Source organism: Brassica rapa, chromosome A09, assembly GCF_000309985.2.
Source record: "Brassica rapa cultivar Chiifu-401-42 chromosome A09, CAAS_Brap_v3.01, whole genome shotgun sequence".
Taxonomy (NCBI): Eukaryota; Viridiplantae; Streptophyta; class Magnoliopsida; order Brassicales; family Brassicaceae; genus Brassica; species Brassica rapa.
In genome coordinates this window covers 13066131-13080651 of record NC_024803.2, presented here as the reverse complement: position 1 = coordinate 13080651, position 14521 = coordinate 13066131, and the positions used below count along the sequence as shown (strand labels likewise).

Sequence of the window (14521 nt, the reverse complement as noted above, 5' to 3'; positions counted from 1 at the left end):
AGTCTTCCTAGTCCTTTTCGAGTCATTACAGGTCTGGAGTTGCATTGGATGGGAGATGGACCAGCTGGAACAAAAGAGGCAGCAAACAGTGCAATTTGGTGATTTTCACGCAGAACAGTCTTGATGACTGTTCCGGATAGCGGAGCAACCCGAGTGACTGTTCCGAGTGAGTGTTCCAGCGGCAGAGATTTTTAAGGAAACTACAACCTATTTCGGGATTTGCCCTAATCTCTCTATTTTCTCTCCCAGCCGCCTGTGGCTTGAATATATCATATTTTCTGTTTCTCTTTATGATTCTACGCTATTCTAGACAGAAGAAAACCATTGGAGACTTTTGTGCTTTTGGATTGTAAAGGGAGAAGGCTCCATCTCTCTCACCATAGAGAAGATTATCCTGAACCCTCTTTCTATCTCTTTTATTTACATGAAGTTTTATTCAGAATTGCTCTCTATGATTTCTTTGTCCATGTCTGAGTAGTCGATCTAGCTAGCCTAGGGTGTTAGGGTGTTAGATCGTGAGCTAAACATAGATAAGTATCCATTGATTGTCTTCATTCATAACTGCTCTTATTGCTTGCATTAAACTGGCCAGTTATTGTTAGATCCTAGGTTTAACCTATTCATTAACCGTGTAATAGGTTGCTAGAGCTGTTATGAATGAGCATAGCATCCCTAATCAGCGAAAGTAGATATTAGGGTGTTTTGTGAACCGATTGGACTTGATCTTAATGTTCATCATCACGCCTTGATCCAAGCGAGAGCTTAGGTATTGAGGCTGATCGTTGAAAGGTGAAACACCACGACAGTGGGTTGATCTAGTATTGTGTTCCTAGTTCTAGACTAGTCCATTAATCAAACTTGAATAATTGTTTGGCTCATGATTGTAAGCGCCCGTTAAACCCTAGGTTAGTTTCTCATTAATCTGAAACTTAAAACCAATCTGTTACTTGCTTTTTACGTTACCACAAACTTTAAAACCCCCATATTGTTTTAGCTTGATTCTGATCCCATAAAGATAAAGTGTAAGATTTGGTCTCTGTGGATTTGATCCTAAAGTGCTACATCGACATACCATTCGATTGTGGTAGCGTGCACATTAGGTTATTTGGTGTGCGTATACACGTAATATCAAGGATATAAATACCTTTGGTGTTTACTAACTCGTATTTACTGGTGTAGAATGGAGAAAGTATCGATCAGAAAAGATAGTAGTTTAGCCAAAGTGTTGGGGACACTATTATCTATTGTAGGTGCACTTGTGGTTACTCTGTACCATGGTCCAGTGCTTATGTCTTTACAGTCAGATTGGGTTATTGGAGGTGGCCTTCTTGCTCTTCAGAACATTCTTTACTCCTTCTCTTACCTTGTTATGGTATACATTACATCTTCTATGCATTTCAGAATACTAGCTAATACAATCAACAAGATTTATTATATGATAACTCGAAACTAGATTTATTATATGATAACTCGAAACTCGGATATTTATAGGCACACATAATGAGTCAATATCCATCTACTATCGTTGTAACGCTCGTACACAATGTTTGCATTGTCTGTGTGTGTGCACTCGTTACTCTTTTGGTTGAGAAGGATGACTCAAAGGCATGGATGATACGATTTGACAAAACCTTGATTAGCCTTGTAGCAACGGTAACTTTTACATAAATATATATGTGACATAATATTTCATTTTAGATGTTTGTTAACTCACTCTTGTTCTTATATTTTTTCATAGGGTATTTTGAATTCAGTATACTATATTGTACATACATGGGCAGTGATTTACAAGGGACCCGTGTATTTGTCAATGTTCAAACCATTATCTATATTGATCGCAGCCGCATCAACGACCATTTTCCTCAGCGAGTCCATCTACCTTGGAATGTATAAACATTTCTTTTGCTTCCCTTTTTCTTTGGTTATGTTTTTAATCTTAGTATGCTAATCTCATCTCTCAATTTGCTTGGTTTTTGTTTCGCTATACAGTTTGATAGGAGGAATATTGATATCAGTAGGATTTTACATGGTGTTGTGGGGGAAAGCCAAGGAAGCCAAAGTGGACATATTAGGAACCATTGAGTCGTCTCCTTCACATGAGGCTCCTCTCTTGGGAAGTTAAAAGATACCAACTGTGTTTTCTTTATTCTTCTGCTAATCTCTCTATTATATATTTTTGATCTATAATGTTCTTACGTTGATTATTTATGTAATAAGAAGACCATGAATGACTTCGATTTCTGTCTCTCATAAATTCGATTATGCTTGGTTAATAACCGAAAAAGTAAATCTTTACAACTCCAACAAATTATTGTATCCTGGTCTTTGTATTGTGTTAAAGACATTTTTTGTGTAGTTGCTTAAACATCTTTATAACTTTTAACTAGAGTAACTCGATTCTTGTATTGTTCGTCATCTTGGTTTTAAATACGTGTGTTTATATGCTTTGTTCTTTTCAAAAAGTTCTGTTTGTTTTATTTCTTCTGTTGTACTAGCTATTAGTCGAGTGGAGAAAACAAAATCTAAACATGGAACTAACTTGTCACTGATTATGAAATCTCACCAGTTTTTTTAAATCTAATCCCCTATATATTAAAGGAGAAGCACTTAAAAAAATTTCCTTAAAAGTCTAATCTGACGTGGCTTCATGAGAAGCTTTTATTTACAAAATTGCACACGTGTCACTTGGAGAACGTTTGTTAAAAAGCGTAAGCTTTAAATGCAAACAAAACATTCCTTAAGTATTACAAAACATTCCTTAAGTATTGTGCCCCTTCTCAAACATAACATTCACGTAACATATATTTGGTTCTCAAACATAACATTCACGTAAAATTTATCCAAGAGCTTCATCTGTGTATAATCTCAGCATGTTGCTCGATCCTGATCCAGCGACGGATCCACCCCCTGATGACGCGCCTCCACCGCCACCGAGTCTGCAACGACGCATACCGGCCGTAGCGGCAGCGGATCCACGGGGAGTGGCCAGACCTGGCCTGGCGGTTGAGGAAGCGGTGGAGGTTGATTGTTGGGACTGGGAAAAGCCTCTTGCCATTGTTGTGTTGTTCGGAAAAGTGGAAAGGGAGAGGTGAGGGAAGATGATAAAGGAGGGTGGTGAAGGGAAGGCAGAATGGTAAATAAAGTCAAATCTGGGGGTAGTTTAAGGTCAATAGAATGATCAGGAAGAGACGTGGAGTCGTAGTAGAAACCAATGAGTCAACTGCTTTGGTTGGGCGTTACTTTCGGTAAGATAAATGCTGTACGATAGATAGTATTTTGGGTCAGGTTTCTATAAATCCACAAATAATTTATATACTACAGTTTGAGAAAAAAACATGGATGAATTATGATGAATATTTTGGTCCTGATGGAAGGGTTTTGTAACTTTTGTTTATGAAATTTAAGATTTTCTAGAATTTGTTGTACTGTATCTAAGCCCCAATCATATGGGGCCTTATGGTTTTGTAGTTTCCATTAGAGAAGATATTGAAATACTTAGAAAAAGAGACATGACATTTGACCAAAAAAAAAGAGACATGACATAAGAAATTTTGCTAAAAATATGGTGGGACTTGTGTATTTGCAGCACTCTTTTGACACGAAAAAGTGAGCCGACTACATGCTAAATGTACTGTTTTGTTGTTGTTGTCATTTTCTTTTATACTATTTCATGGACCATTTTCTTAAAAAGTTCAAAAGAGCAATGTTACATATAAATATAAATTGTAACGGCTCAAACATCAAATCGAAACATATAATGAAATAGTGTTAAGAGGATGAATAAAGCAAACACCACATGGCTTTCCTCGCTTTGGAAGCATCGCCTTCGCTTGCATCATTATTGTCGGTGTTCTAGCCTAAACGCCATGAAGACCCCCCACAAACACCACTGCCAGTGCCGTGCCTACAACTTTGGGGGCCTAAGGTTAATTTTCAAAAACATGGTTTTTCACAAAAAAAAAAGTTTATACAAGTTAATGAAATTGTAAATACACTAAAGATGTCTATTAAAAATGAATCTACTAAGTTTATACAAGTTAATGAAATTGTAAATACACTAAAGATGTCTATTAAAAAAGTTTATACAAGTTAATGAAATTGTAAATACACTAAATTGTAAAAACTTAAATGTAAAGAACATAATATATGAACAATCGAGCTCTCTCCTTTCTCAAAAAATAAAATAAAAACAATCGAGCTTTCTATAAATATATGTATACACTCATGAACTACTAATGTGTCTTGAAAACATGGAGCCCTAAATATTGATTAAAATGTGGAGGCCTGAGGCTGTTGTCTTTTTTGTAAAGGGTAAGCACGGCTCTGACCACTGCATGTTATTTTCTCCACTGTCATGAAGTTTCACCCCTATCAAGATCGTGTATAAGTGCGGGTGAGACTCATTCCTCTATCTATCACCTAAACTTAATCCTCTTTAATTGCCAAGAGTTAGACTGACTCACGCATTCATCTTGCAAGAGACTTTGCTTATGTAGTTTGCATGAAGGCCCTATCAAGAAAAATAACAAAAATATTTATTCATGTGAGAAAAAAACTAAGCAAGCAAAAAAGAAAAAAATCTCTGATGTACAAAGAGACAAAACTAAAGCAAAGTCCAAATGACTGAATTCCAAGCTAGACCGGAAAATACAACCGTCGAGAACGGGAGTTAAGATTCACCGTTATCAAAATATATTACAACCAAAAAATGAGGTGATTCTCTCTCTGAAGTGTTGAAGAGAGTGATTCTCTTCTACGTAGTTTTTATACTATAATTTTGTCTAAACAGTTAACTCTTTGAAAGCTTTTAAGGATATGGTTTGTATACTTTAATTTTCTAATCATTGATATTTTTTAGTGTGTATCAGCTGTTCGCTTCAGTTGGATAAATAATGGAATTTGCGGTTTCTTTAACAGATGGATAACAAATATATGCAATTAAAATAAATATATTATTTCTTTTTTTCCCACATTGCTGGGTTGGAATTCTAATATATATATAATCATTAGTAACACTTGCAAAGTTGGTTATAATGCTTGGTCCGCAAGTATATTTTGAGTCGTAATATATTTAGGAGATTTTGATGCCATAACTAGGTTTTTTCCTTATTTACAAAGGTGAAATATTCTAACCTAATGTTAATACGATGGTAAATATATATTAACCTTCGCCTCTATTAGTCTCCATCCCAAAAAAATAACCTAGACTACGTTAGACGTTAAGATGGCTGAAATTTTTGACAAGATTATGGACTTGAATCCTGCGAAAACTACGTGGAAAATTAAGGTCAAGATAATTCGTCTATGAAGACAATACTCCGCAGGCGATATTGACAGTATTGAGATGGTGTTACTTGATTCAAATGTAAGTTGTTTTATGTTATGATGATCTGAAATAGGAAATCCATTGTTATTATGCAAACTTTATTGAAATATATTGGTTATGATTATTGTCGATATTACTTTATAGGTGGTTTCAATTATGTTACAAACATGGAAGGTGGTTATCATATTTTGTTTGATTCTGACATCTCAGAGATTCAGAGATTCAGTTCTTCAAATCTCAGTAAGCATAGCATTCTAAGTTTGTTATTTTATATGAATAATATATATATATATATATATATATATATATATATATATATATATAAAAAAGAAAAACCATTGGTTATTCCTAATATATTGAAATTCTTTTATTGCAGGATTCCAAGCATCGATTTCTGAAGTCTTGAAGTTATTCAATATTATTTTTCTTTTGAATTTCTTTTTACAATACCTATTTATATTTAGACCATTCTTTGTATTTGAAAGAATGAGATATGCATACTTATTATAATGAAATTGAGGTTTTTGATTTAAAATAGATTTCTTTATATTACTAACTTCTTTGTAGTTCTTATATAATTACTACATAAAAGGGTCAATCTATATCCTCCTCATTAACACCCGAAACTATCAATCCAAAGCAAACTAATATACAAATTAATCAGATTTAAAGTTTTTTAATCTAGCAAAGTACAAATTTAATCATCTCATCCCGCGCAAGGCGCGGGTTACTACCTAGTCATGTTATTATGACTTGTTATTATCTAAATATAGTCATGTTATGACAAAGTACATTTACCCCGTGAACCTGTCCGAATATAACTTCAAAATAACTTTTCATATAACTTGGAACTAACTTGTCATAATAACTTGTTTCAAAATATCACCAGTTTTATCTATAAGAGCTACATAAATGATTTTTATTTTTTTGAAACACTTAGCTACATAAATGATTAGATCACGATATTTGATGGTCAATGAATAAATATTAAGCATATGGACCATTGTCCAACCGATCCAAAAAGTATCTTACTGACCAAACAGTACATTTACCCCGTTAGATCAATGTTGACTGGTTTTCTTACACACGTGCTTAATGTTGAAAGTTTACTACTATTGTAGTTTGGATTATTCCTAAAGTACGCCGATATTTACGTTAGAGATCTACAATAACATGAGCCGTTGACAACTAAAATTAATTTTGACTTTTTTAAAATATATTTTTTTTTGAAAAAATGTTAAATTAATTCAAACAAAAAAACTGTTTTACACTTTGTGTTACATTGATGTTGATTTTTTCATAAAAACAAAATAGGAATCAAACCCTATCGAGTAACAAACAAGATGGTTAGACCTCCCATGTGCGCCCTGTCACGGATAGAGGATAGCCGATTTCGTACGTTTTTGTCCACCAGTTTGATCAGCTGTCCTGGTAGCGTCGGTCTTTCTCCATGTTTCCTCTGGTTCCGTTCTCTCCATATCACATATAAAGTAACTTAAAACACATATCGCACTAGAAATATCTCGGTCTTGTTTTGATCCAGTAGGAGTTGCAGGACTTGTTCCCACTGATTTGTGTATTGATCAGCTAGCAGATTCTGTGTTAGGCCTTTCCAAACCTCCCCCGAGTAACTACATGCAAAGAATAGATGATTTCTTGACTCCAATGGGTCCGTGCAGAGCACACAAGAGCTAAGGTGTTGAGTGCTCCACTTCTGAGTTCTATCACCTGTTGCAAGTCTATTAAGGACTGCAAGCCAAGCCATGAAAGAATATTTTGGAGTGTTAAAAGTGAACCAGATCCTAGCGCTCCAATTCACTTTTGGTTGTGGCACTCTTGTTTGTTTCCAAGTTTCCTTGGAACTGAAATTCGATTGATACTTATCTCCTTTTTTCACAACTTAACATCATCCTGCTCCGACAGTCCTTTCTCTTTTATTTGCTGAATCTGATTCTCAATATCATTCAGAATGGTTACTCTGTGTCGTCGTCGTCGATGTGTTTTAATCACAACATCGACAATTGCATCCAATCTTACTCCCAAATCAATGCAACCTCTACTACCTGTGATATCAAATAATTTTCCATATGGTGTCCAGATATCAAACCAAAAAGAAGTGGTTTCACCATTCTGAGTCTCAGACTTTGAAAACCCTGGTGCAATGCCGCGATACTTTAAAAGTTTCTTCCATATCCAAGAGCCCCATGTGCTGTTCTCTTTCACTGACCAGAGAGACCCCTTTTGTATCAGGTAATTTTTTACCCATCTGACCCATAGAGAAGATGGAGAAGAGAGAAGCTTCCAAATAAGTTTTAAACAAGAGACTTTGTTAGCTTCAGCGATTGATTTCAATCCCAAACCCCCCCCTCATCCCTCGGTATGCAACAGTCCTTCCAAGCTACTTTTGCCTTCTTTGTGTTCAGCTCAGGGCCAGACCAGAGAAACGCCGCACAAAGTATCTATTTCCTGAATACACTGCTTCGGCAAGCGAAAAGCGGATATCTAAAAATTTGTTAGGCTATGAATAACACAGCCTATCAGTTGCAACCTGCCTGCAAAAGATAAGAATCTATTGTTCCAAATCTGCCTGCAAAAATAAATTTTAAATTTGAATGATTAGAAAATCGCTTATTGAATCAAATCTCCTTAACAAGATGATTCTACCAAATTAGAAAATAGCTTATAGTAAATTTTAGATTACGTTTTGTCTGATTTATAACTTAAACTTTAAGGTTGCAGTCCATTTATTTTTACTTTTTATAACAACTAAGACATACGTATGCGAACATGAAAAACATAGTTAAAAAGATGATCATCTGTTATTAACTAAAAATGCTTATGCTATTAACGGAGTTTGGTGCTGTTAGGGCATCATCAACGGAGAGAGACTCCATTCAAACAATAAATTGTAATAATTTTAATATTTTTTGATCTTTGACTTGATTAGTATTGTCACTATTAACGGCAAACGTTCCACATTTGCATATGGTAATTGTTGTAGTTTTACAACAATCACAAAAATACTATGTACTGTTTCATATAACTTTATACCATTCCATTTTAAAAAAAAATCAAAATCTAGTTTGTGTCATAACAAGAGAGAAAAATAAATTGGTGGAAGGAGACAACGAAGTTTAGTCATGTTTAATTAATCCTAAAATTTACTTGAAAATAGGATTTGTGTTTTCTGTAACTGTTAAAGAGTTATCTAAAAAGGAAAACTTGATTCGATCAACTATGGAAAATGTACATTTTATTGATGATAAAATCAAGAGTAAACAATGAATACATAGGGTGTCAAAGAACAAGAAAGTATGGATTTATTGAAACTATATTTTAGCTATCGAGAGAATCGGATCTCTTTTTCTTGACTTTTCCTTCTTCTTTTATAGATAAATGGAGCTGTATCGTCACGGCGTGATCTCCATCATGGATCACATGTCTTTATGGTAGTCTTTAATACTCCTTTACATTTCAGCGAGCTCGATGTATGAGACTCTCAGCCCGGGGTGAGTCTTGACCTACACGGGCTTTTGGTTCATATTTTGGGTTTTGATGATGCTTGAACTGGCTTTACTACGTTCGGTTTGAAATCTCGGACCAGGTCTGGAGCGGAAACCCGGCTCCGAATAAGTTGTTTGTTGTTCTTTTTAGTTCTTTAGAATTTGTGTACCTTAGAGTAGCTTTCATTTTATTATGCATCTCTATTAAGTCTTGCTGCATATTTTGTGACTGAACTTTACCAATTCCATCAATGTTCTTGAATCCATATAAATATATAGAGAAATGAGATTATTTAACAAAAGCCCAAAATTAATTTCACAAAGGCCCAAAATAGTATACAAAGTTACAAAGCAAACATCTGAATTCAAAATAAACAAAGATGTTCATGGTTCATATATCACTCATAAGCATTTGAAATTGGTTATATAACCAGAAGTGGAAAAAAGAAATCAATAAGACTCAGGAATCAGATTGAAACTCTGATCTTATTCTTTGGTTAGAATATTGTTCTTAAAATGATTTGATCAAGCGATATAGTAGATGGAGTTAGGGAGCTTGAAGGTTCTCTTGGGAACTGGACAACCTGCGAAGCTGTTCCATTGTGCACCCATCACTCCCCAAACTCTGTATCCAAGACTTGTAAGCCATGTCCTCACATCTGCTTTGTATTGGGTCACACTCTTCTTCTCTTCCTCTTCTCCCCTGCAATTATTCGGGTTCACAATATTACATTTTTTGAAAGATCGAATTATATATGTTATTGCTCATATATTTATATGTGGGTCAGGACATAATTATAACCTAGCTATAAATAGTAATATATACCTGAGAAGGAGGTTAGACCAGCTGTGGTAACCGGCTTCAATAAGGTTCTCGACTGTGGCGGATCTGAGGTACTCCTTGCGAGAAGAAACCAAAAAGATCTTGAAACCCCTCTCTCTGATCTCATGGAACAGCTTCACCATGTTTGGAACAGCTGGTGCCTTTCCCCAACTCTGCCATTCCTCGAACTTGGTCGTGTTTAGTTGCTCACCACTGATTCAAATCGAGGTAAACATTTCAATCCCGGTTCTAGTAAACCAAAACCAAACCAGACAAGAAAAAATCCTAGAGGTGCAAACACAATCCTAACTAAACCGAAATTGAACCGGAATTCAAGCCAACTTTGCACTGTATCTACCGGTTCCATTAAACCGAAACGGAATCAGTTTTTGTGTAACCGAGATGATTTAAACCAAATAATTAATTGATTCATAAACAGAACTATTATTTTCAACAAACAGAACTAGTTATATGCTTATATCGAATAAATATAACATTTGCTTAAACCAAACGAATCAAAAGCCAACAAAATATTGATTCTAAGCAAATCAAATTAAAATCTACAGAAATTTATTATATAAAACAACTCATATTTAATTTTTTAAATTATTTCATTCAGTTATTACTATTTATAGAAAATCGATCCAAAAACCAAACTAATACTTTGTCAAACCGAACCGAACAGAACCTAATCTATATGGTTAATTCAATTTTGTTACCCGAAACAGCCGTTGCTCTTGTGGTAAGGGATGGTGGAGAGAAGAGTGTCATCAATGTCAAAGATCCAAGCATCCATGCCATCACATTTCTTCTTCTCGCAACAAGTTTTTCCGAGGTAGAGGATGGCTGCATCAACGGCTCTCTCCACGTCATCATCGTACTGAGATGAAGTCATGTACTGTTGGACGAACCACACGCACTCCTGTGGCACCACCGTGAAGTCTCTGATGTTGTGAAGCTCCACATTAACTCTCCAGCTCTCGCAGTATCCGTTTAGGTTTGGTCCTTTCAGTGAGGCGACGCCGTTCTGGCTGGTGGTTGTGGTTGGCTTGAGTCCCTTAAACTGGTTTAGGATGTTCCAGTCACGAGCTGAGACCATTCCGATGAAGAGGAATGCGAGGGTTAGAGAGAGCACCAAAGATCTAGCCATGTTGTTGATGAAGAAGGTTTTACTTGTGTTTGGCGATCTGTATGCAGTATGGTAATGTGAATATATAGAATATGTGAAAGTATACAGGTCAACATAACAACAAAATAATGAATTAATATACTTTAAGATTTACAAGAAGATTACTAGATTGCCAGTGCGCGTTTATATATAACTCCTCCAATGACTAAGTTTGTTTTCCTACATGTGAAGATGAAGTGTCATTAAATATTGATGTTTATTTTCACCTAATTTTTTTTTTACGAGATGTTACCGACTTACCGTTAAACTTTCAAATCAAACTTCTCACTAATTTTTCTTTTGTAAAGATGATTCTAATCTTGTGTGTTAGTTTGTCTATCGAGTTATTATTAGTTTCATGTACATGTGATCATATAACATGTGCACCATATATACGCAGTATGTATAGAATATTTTTCGGGATGAATGTGAACTACAGCACATTTACATAGATGATATAATAACTCTATACATATATAATAGAGTCGGAGGAAAGTGGGCACCATGTCTTGATGTGAAATAGGCAACTTGAAGAAATAAGGTGAGAAACATCTACTCCAGCTCATGCAATTTAATATAATCAACCGTCCTGGTCCTCTGCATAAATGTGTGCTTAGCTAATAGACATTCAGGATATGATCAAAAAAGTTTGAATAAATAAATATATGCATACACAAGCAACTACATTTTTTTGTAGCCAAATTGATTTAGACGATGACCATTAAAAGATAATGTCTTACCATGACACCACACATACTTGTTCGGTTGTTCCCACTTTTCATCGTAATCTCGTTAAATTAATTTGATATAAAGCTGGAACAAGTTTACCTTCAAACCATGATTAATTAATAATCATTATTAAAAATAATTATATAAGTATCTTTTAAATATATATATTTATGGAATTCAAAACAACTTCACATGGCAGAACAATATTTTTGCACTAGAAGATTTGTTAAATATTTCATCTCTGGTGTCTAATTATAGTGAGCTGTTATGAAAGGGCATTATGCTTCATCTCTACATTTTTAAAAAGAAATGTCAGACATTGTGTAATTAAACCATTTCTATTGTAGTGATGTAAAAAACTAAATCATAATTAACATACGTGTTCTAGTCTCTTACAAAAATTAAAAAATCTTATGAAAAGGTTTGAAAAACACCTAATACAAAGGGGATGATTGGTTGGGGCTGTAGATGCTCTGGACAGCCAAAATTTAGTCTACAGCTATATATCTCAACCAATCGAGCTTTGCTTTCCTTAAAAAACTCACAGCAAAAAAATCTCTGCAAAATCAAAATATGGCTGTAGAGAGCTTTATTTCCAGAGCAAAAAATTAGTGCTTTAGAAATCTACAGCAAAGAAAGCTACAGCAAATAAATCTACAGATTAAATTCTACAGCAAAAAATATAAAGCTACAGCACTTACCAATCATCCCCAAAAATGCCTAAACCAGCTTTTTATTGTTTGTCTTTCTTTTTGTTAATCACATTGATTATCTTTTAACCATGTTTTGGTTTTATAGACCGGTCTATGGTTAATAGTCTCATCCTCCCACATGCAGTCCTGTCGGATAGTCATGATAAAAATTGGTATACAAAAATTCATTTTACACTATTTGGTTTATGTTCCATTTTCTTATAGATACTTTTTTCTCTTGCAAGTTGTAATAAGCATGTGTGATTGAGTATGTTCTTCGGATAATCAAATCATATATTCATTTTTAGCATTTTCCCTTCAATAATCTATAGGTATCTTAGTTTTTGGAACATATTGAGTCGAATAATAGATTTGAACAAATCTTTGTGTGTGTGTGTGTTAAATAAATCTTGTAGATATATGTATCTTGCACGTCTTTAAGCTAATCACTGAATACCTGCAGAATTCGTTTACATTACATCCTTAACAGCATTCCACACGTTCTAATTTTTTTTCCTTTGCTTAATATGGTTATTTGTTTATTTGTACAAAATCAAATTCTTGACAACTCATTCAGTTCTTGCTCAGTCTAGATCGACACACTATATCGGCAGTAGAGATGCTTCTCATGATCTTTTTTCAAATGATCTATTTGTTCAATAATATAATCATTGATATTTATCCGTCAGTTATTTTGGACATTTCCTTATAATAATCTTTTTGACCAATTTAGAGCATCTCCAAAAAAAAACTTTATTTTGAAGTTTTCCAAACTCTATATTTGAAGTTTAAAGATGTTCTTATCCAAAAGCAAAATTTCAAACTCAATTTCAAAACTATTTGTATTTTATTATAAGGTCCTTATATTTGTCATAATCAATTTGAATTCATAAAACTTTTGTAAATACCTAGCACATATATAATCATATTATAACAATATTAATTAATAAAATATTATATTAAAATATAAAATTTTAAATAAAATAACTTAATTAATATTAAACTTCAAGCAAAATACCATATTATTTCATAAAGTGATTTTCGTAATGCATACATGATCTACTAGTACATTTCGAAGTAAAAATGGTTCTCCTCATTTTTAATGTGTAGATTAGAGATAAAAATTGTTGAAATTAGGTGATATTAATACTTTTAAATACATTAGATCAAAACAAGAAAGTAAAAGAGAAACATAAAATATTGCTAAAAGACTAACTTTTACCGATGATATTGATACTCGTGAATGTATTCAATATGAACAAGAAAGAATTGTACGAAAAGACATCATCAACAACAACAATAACCATCTTCAGTTACACAAAACAAATTGGCAATATTTGAAAATTTTGAAGGTTCCGGATCAAACTTCCATGACTATTAGTATTGTTGTAATATTTAAATATGTGTAATTGTTATGTCTTCATTTAATTTTTTTAAAGTTTTTTTGGTAAATTTCTTTTGTATATTTTTGTTATTTAAATCTATTTTAAAATATTTTAAATCTTCTTTTAAAGTTTTATTTAATTTTATGTGTAAATTTAAATTTTGTAAACAGAACTTAAAATATTTATGAGATATAATTTTTATAAGGATTAAAACAATAAACAAGAAAATATTTATGAATCATAAATGTGATGTGTAATTATAGGGACCAAAATGCAAATAAAAATCTGAAACTTCAAATTTGAAGTTTTGAGTAGTGAAACTTCAAATATAGAGTTTCACTTCTCAGAACTTCAAATTTAAAGTTTTGAAGTTTTTTTTTTGAGAGCAAAAAACTTCATATTTGAAGTTATAAAGTGTCTTTTGGAGATGCTCTTAGAATACAAAATTTCGATACTAATTGATGTGCATCTTCAGTCATTGATGACTATGCTGCTCTCTCTCTCTCTCTCTTTGTGGCAAATTAATTGGCTTTCAGAGGTTTTATGTAGGGATGATTAGAAATACGAAATTCATTTTTTAAAATAAAAAGTATTGTCAAGTTATATTATGTTTACAAAATAAAAAGGTAAAAACTAAATAAAAAATAATAATTGTTACAAAAAAAAGAATTTTAAAATTTTTTTTTAACGTCATCAGCAAAATACTAAATCCTAAACCTTAAACCCTTGGATAAATCCTAAACTCTAAATAAAAACACTAAACATTAAAACACTAAACCCTAAACCCAAAATTCTAAAACCTAAACTTTTGAGTGTTTTAGTGTTTAGTGTTTTTTATTTAGAATTTAGGATTTATCCAAGGGTTTAGGGTTTACCTAAGGATTTAGGATTTAGA

General features: G+C 33.3%; 2 protein-coding genes across 2 annotated transcripts; one reads left to right on the top strand and one right to left on the bottom strand.

Moving 5' to 3' along the window:
* The first annotated feature begins 239 nt into the window (after positions 1-239).
* LOC103839208 (WAT1-related protein At5g40210-like) lies at positions 240-9346 on the top strand. Its single transcript, XM_018654578.2, has 4 exons — positions 240-1372; positions 1492-1653; positions 1739-1887; positions 1990-9346. Exons 1-4 carry the CDS (start codon positions 1181-1183, stop codon positions 2120-2122), a joined length of 636 nt encoding a protein of 211 aa, XP_018510094.1. The 5' UTR covers positions 240-1180; the 3' UTR covers positions 2123-9346.
* Positions 9104-10917, bottom strand: LOC103839209 (acid phosphatase 1). The gene is made up of 3 exons (XM_009115707.3): positions 10372-10917; positions 9656-9865; positions 9104-9532 (listed from the first exon to the last, which is right to left on the bottom strand). Exons 1-3 carry the CDS (start codon positions 10800-10802, stop codon positions 9355-9357), a joined length of 819 nt encoding a protein of 272 aa, XP_009113955.1. The 5' UTR covers positions 10803-10917; the 3' UTR covers positions 9104-9354.
* Positions 10918-14521: the final 3604 nt, after the last annotated feature.

Coding starts and splice junctions, on each gene's coding strand:
- LOC103839209 (XM_009115707.3), bottom strand. CDS start 10,802: ATGGCTAGATCTTTGGTGCTCTCTCTAACCCTCGCATTCCTCTTCATC. Junction 9,866..10,371: donor AAGAGCAACGGCTGTTTCGG/GTAACAAAATTG, acceptor GATTTGAATCAG/TGGTGAGCAACTAAACACGA. Junction 9,533..9,655: donor TGGTCTAACCTCCTTCTCAG/GTATATATTACT, acceptor GAATAATTGCAG/GGGAGAAGAGGAAGAGAAGA.
- LOC103839208 (XM_018654578.2), top strand. CDS start 1,181: ATGGAGAAAGTATCGATCAGAAAAGATAGTAGTTTAGCCAAAGTGTTG. Junction 1,654..1,738: donor TGATTAGCCTTGTAGCAACG/GTAACTTTTACA, acceptor ATTTTTTCATAG/GGTATTTTGAATTCAGTATA. Junction 1,888..1,989: donor GAGTCCATCTACCTTGGAAT/GTATAAACATTT, acceptor TTCGCTATACAG/TTTGATAGGAGGAATATTGA.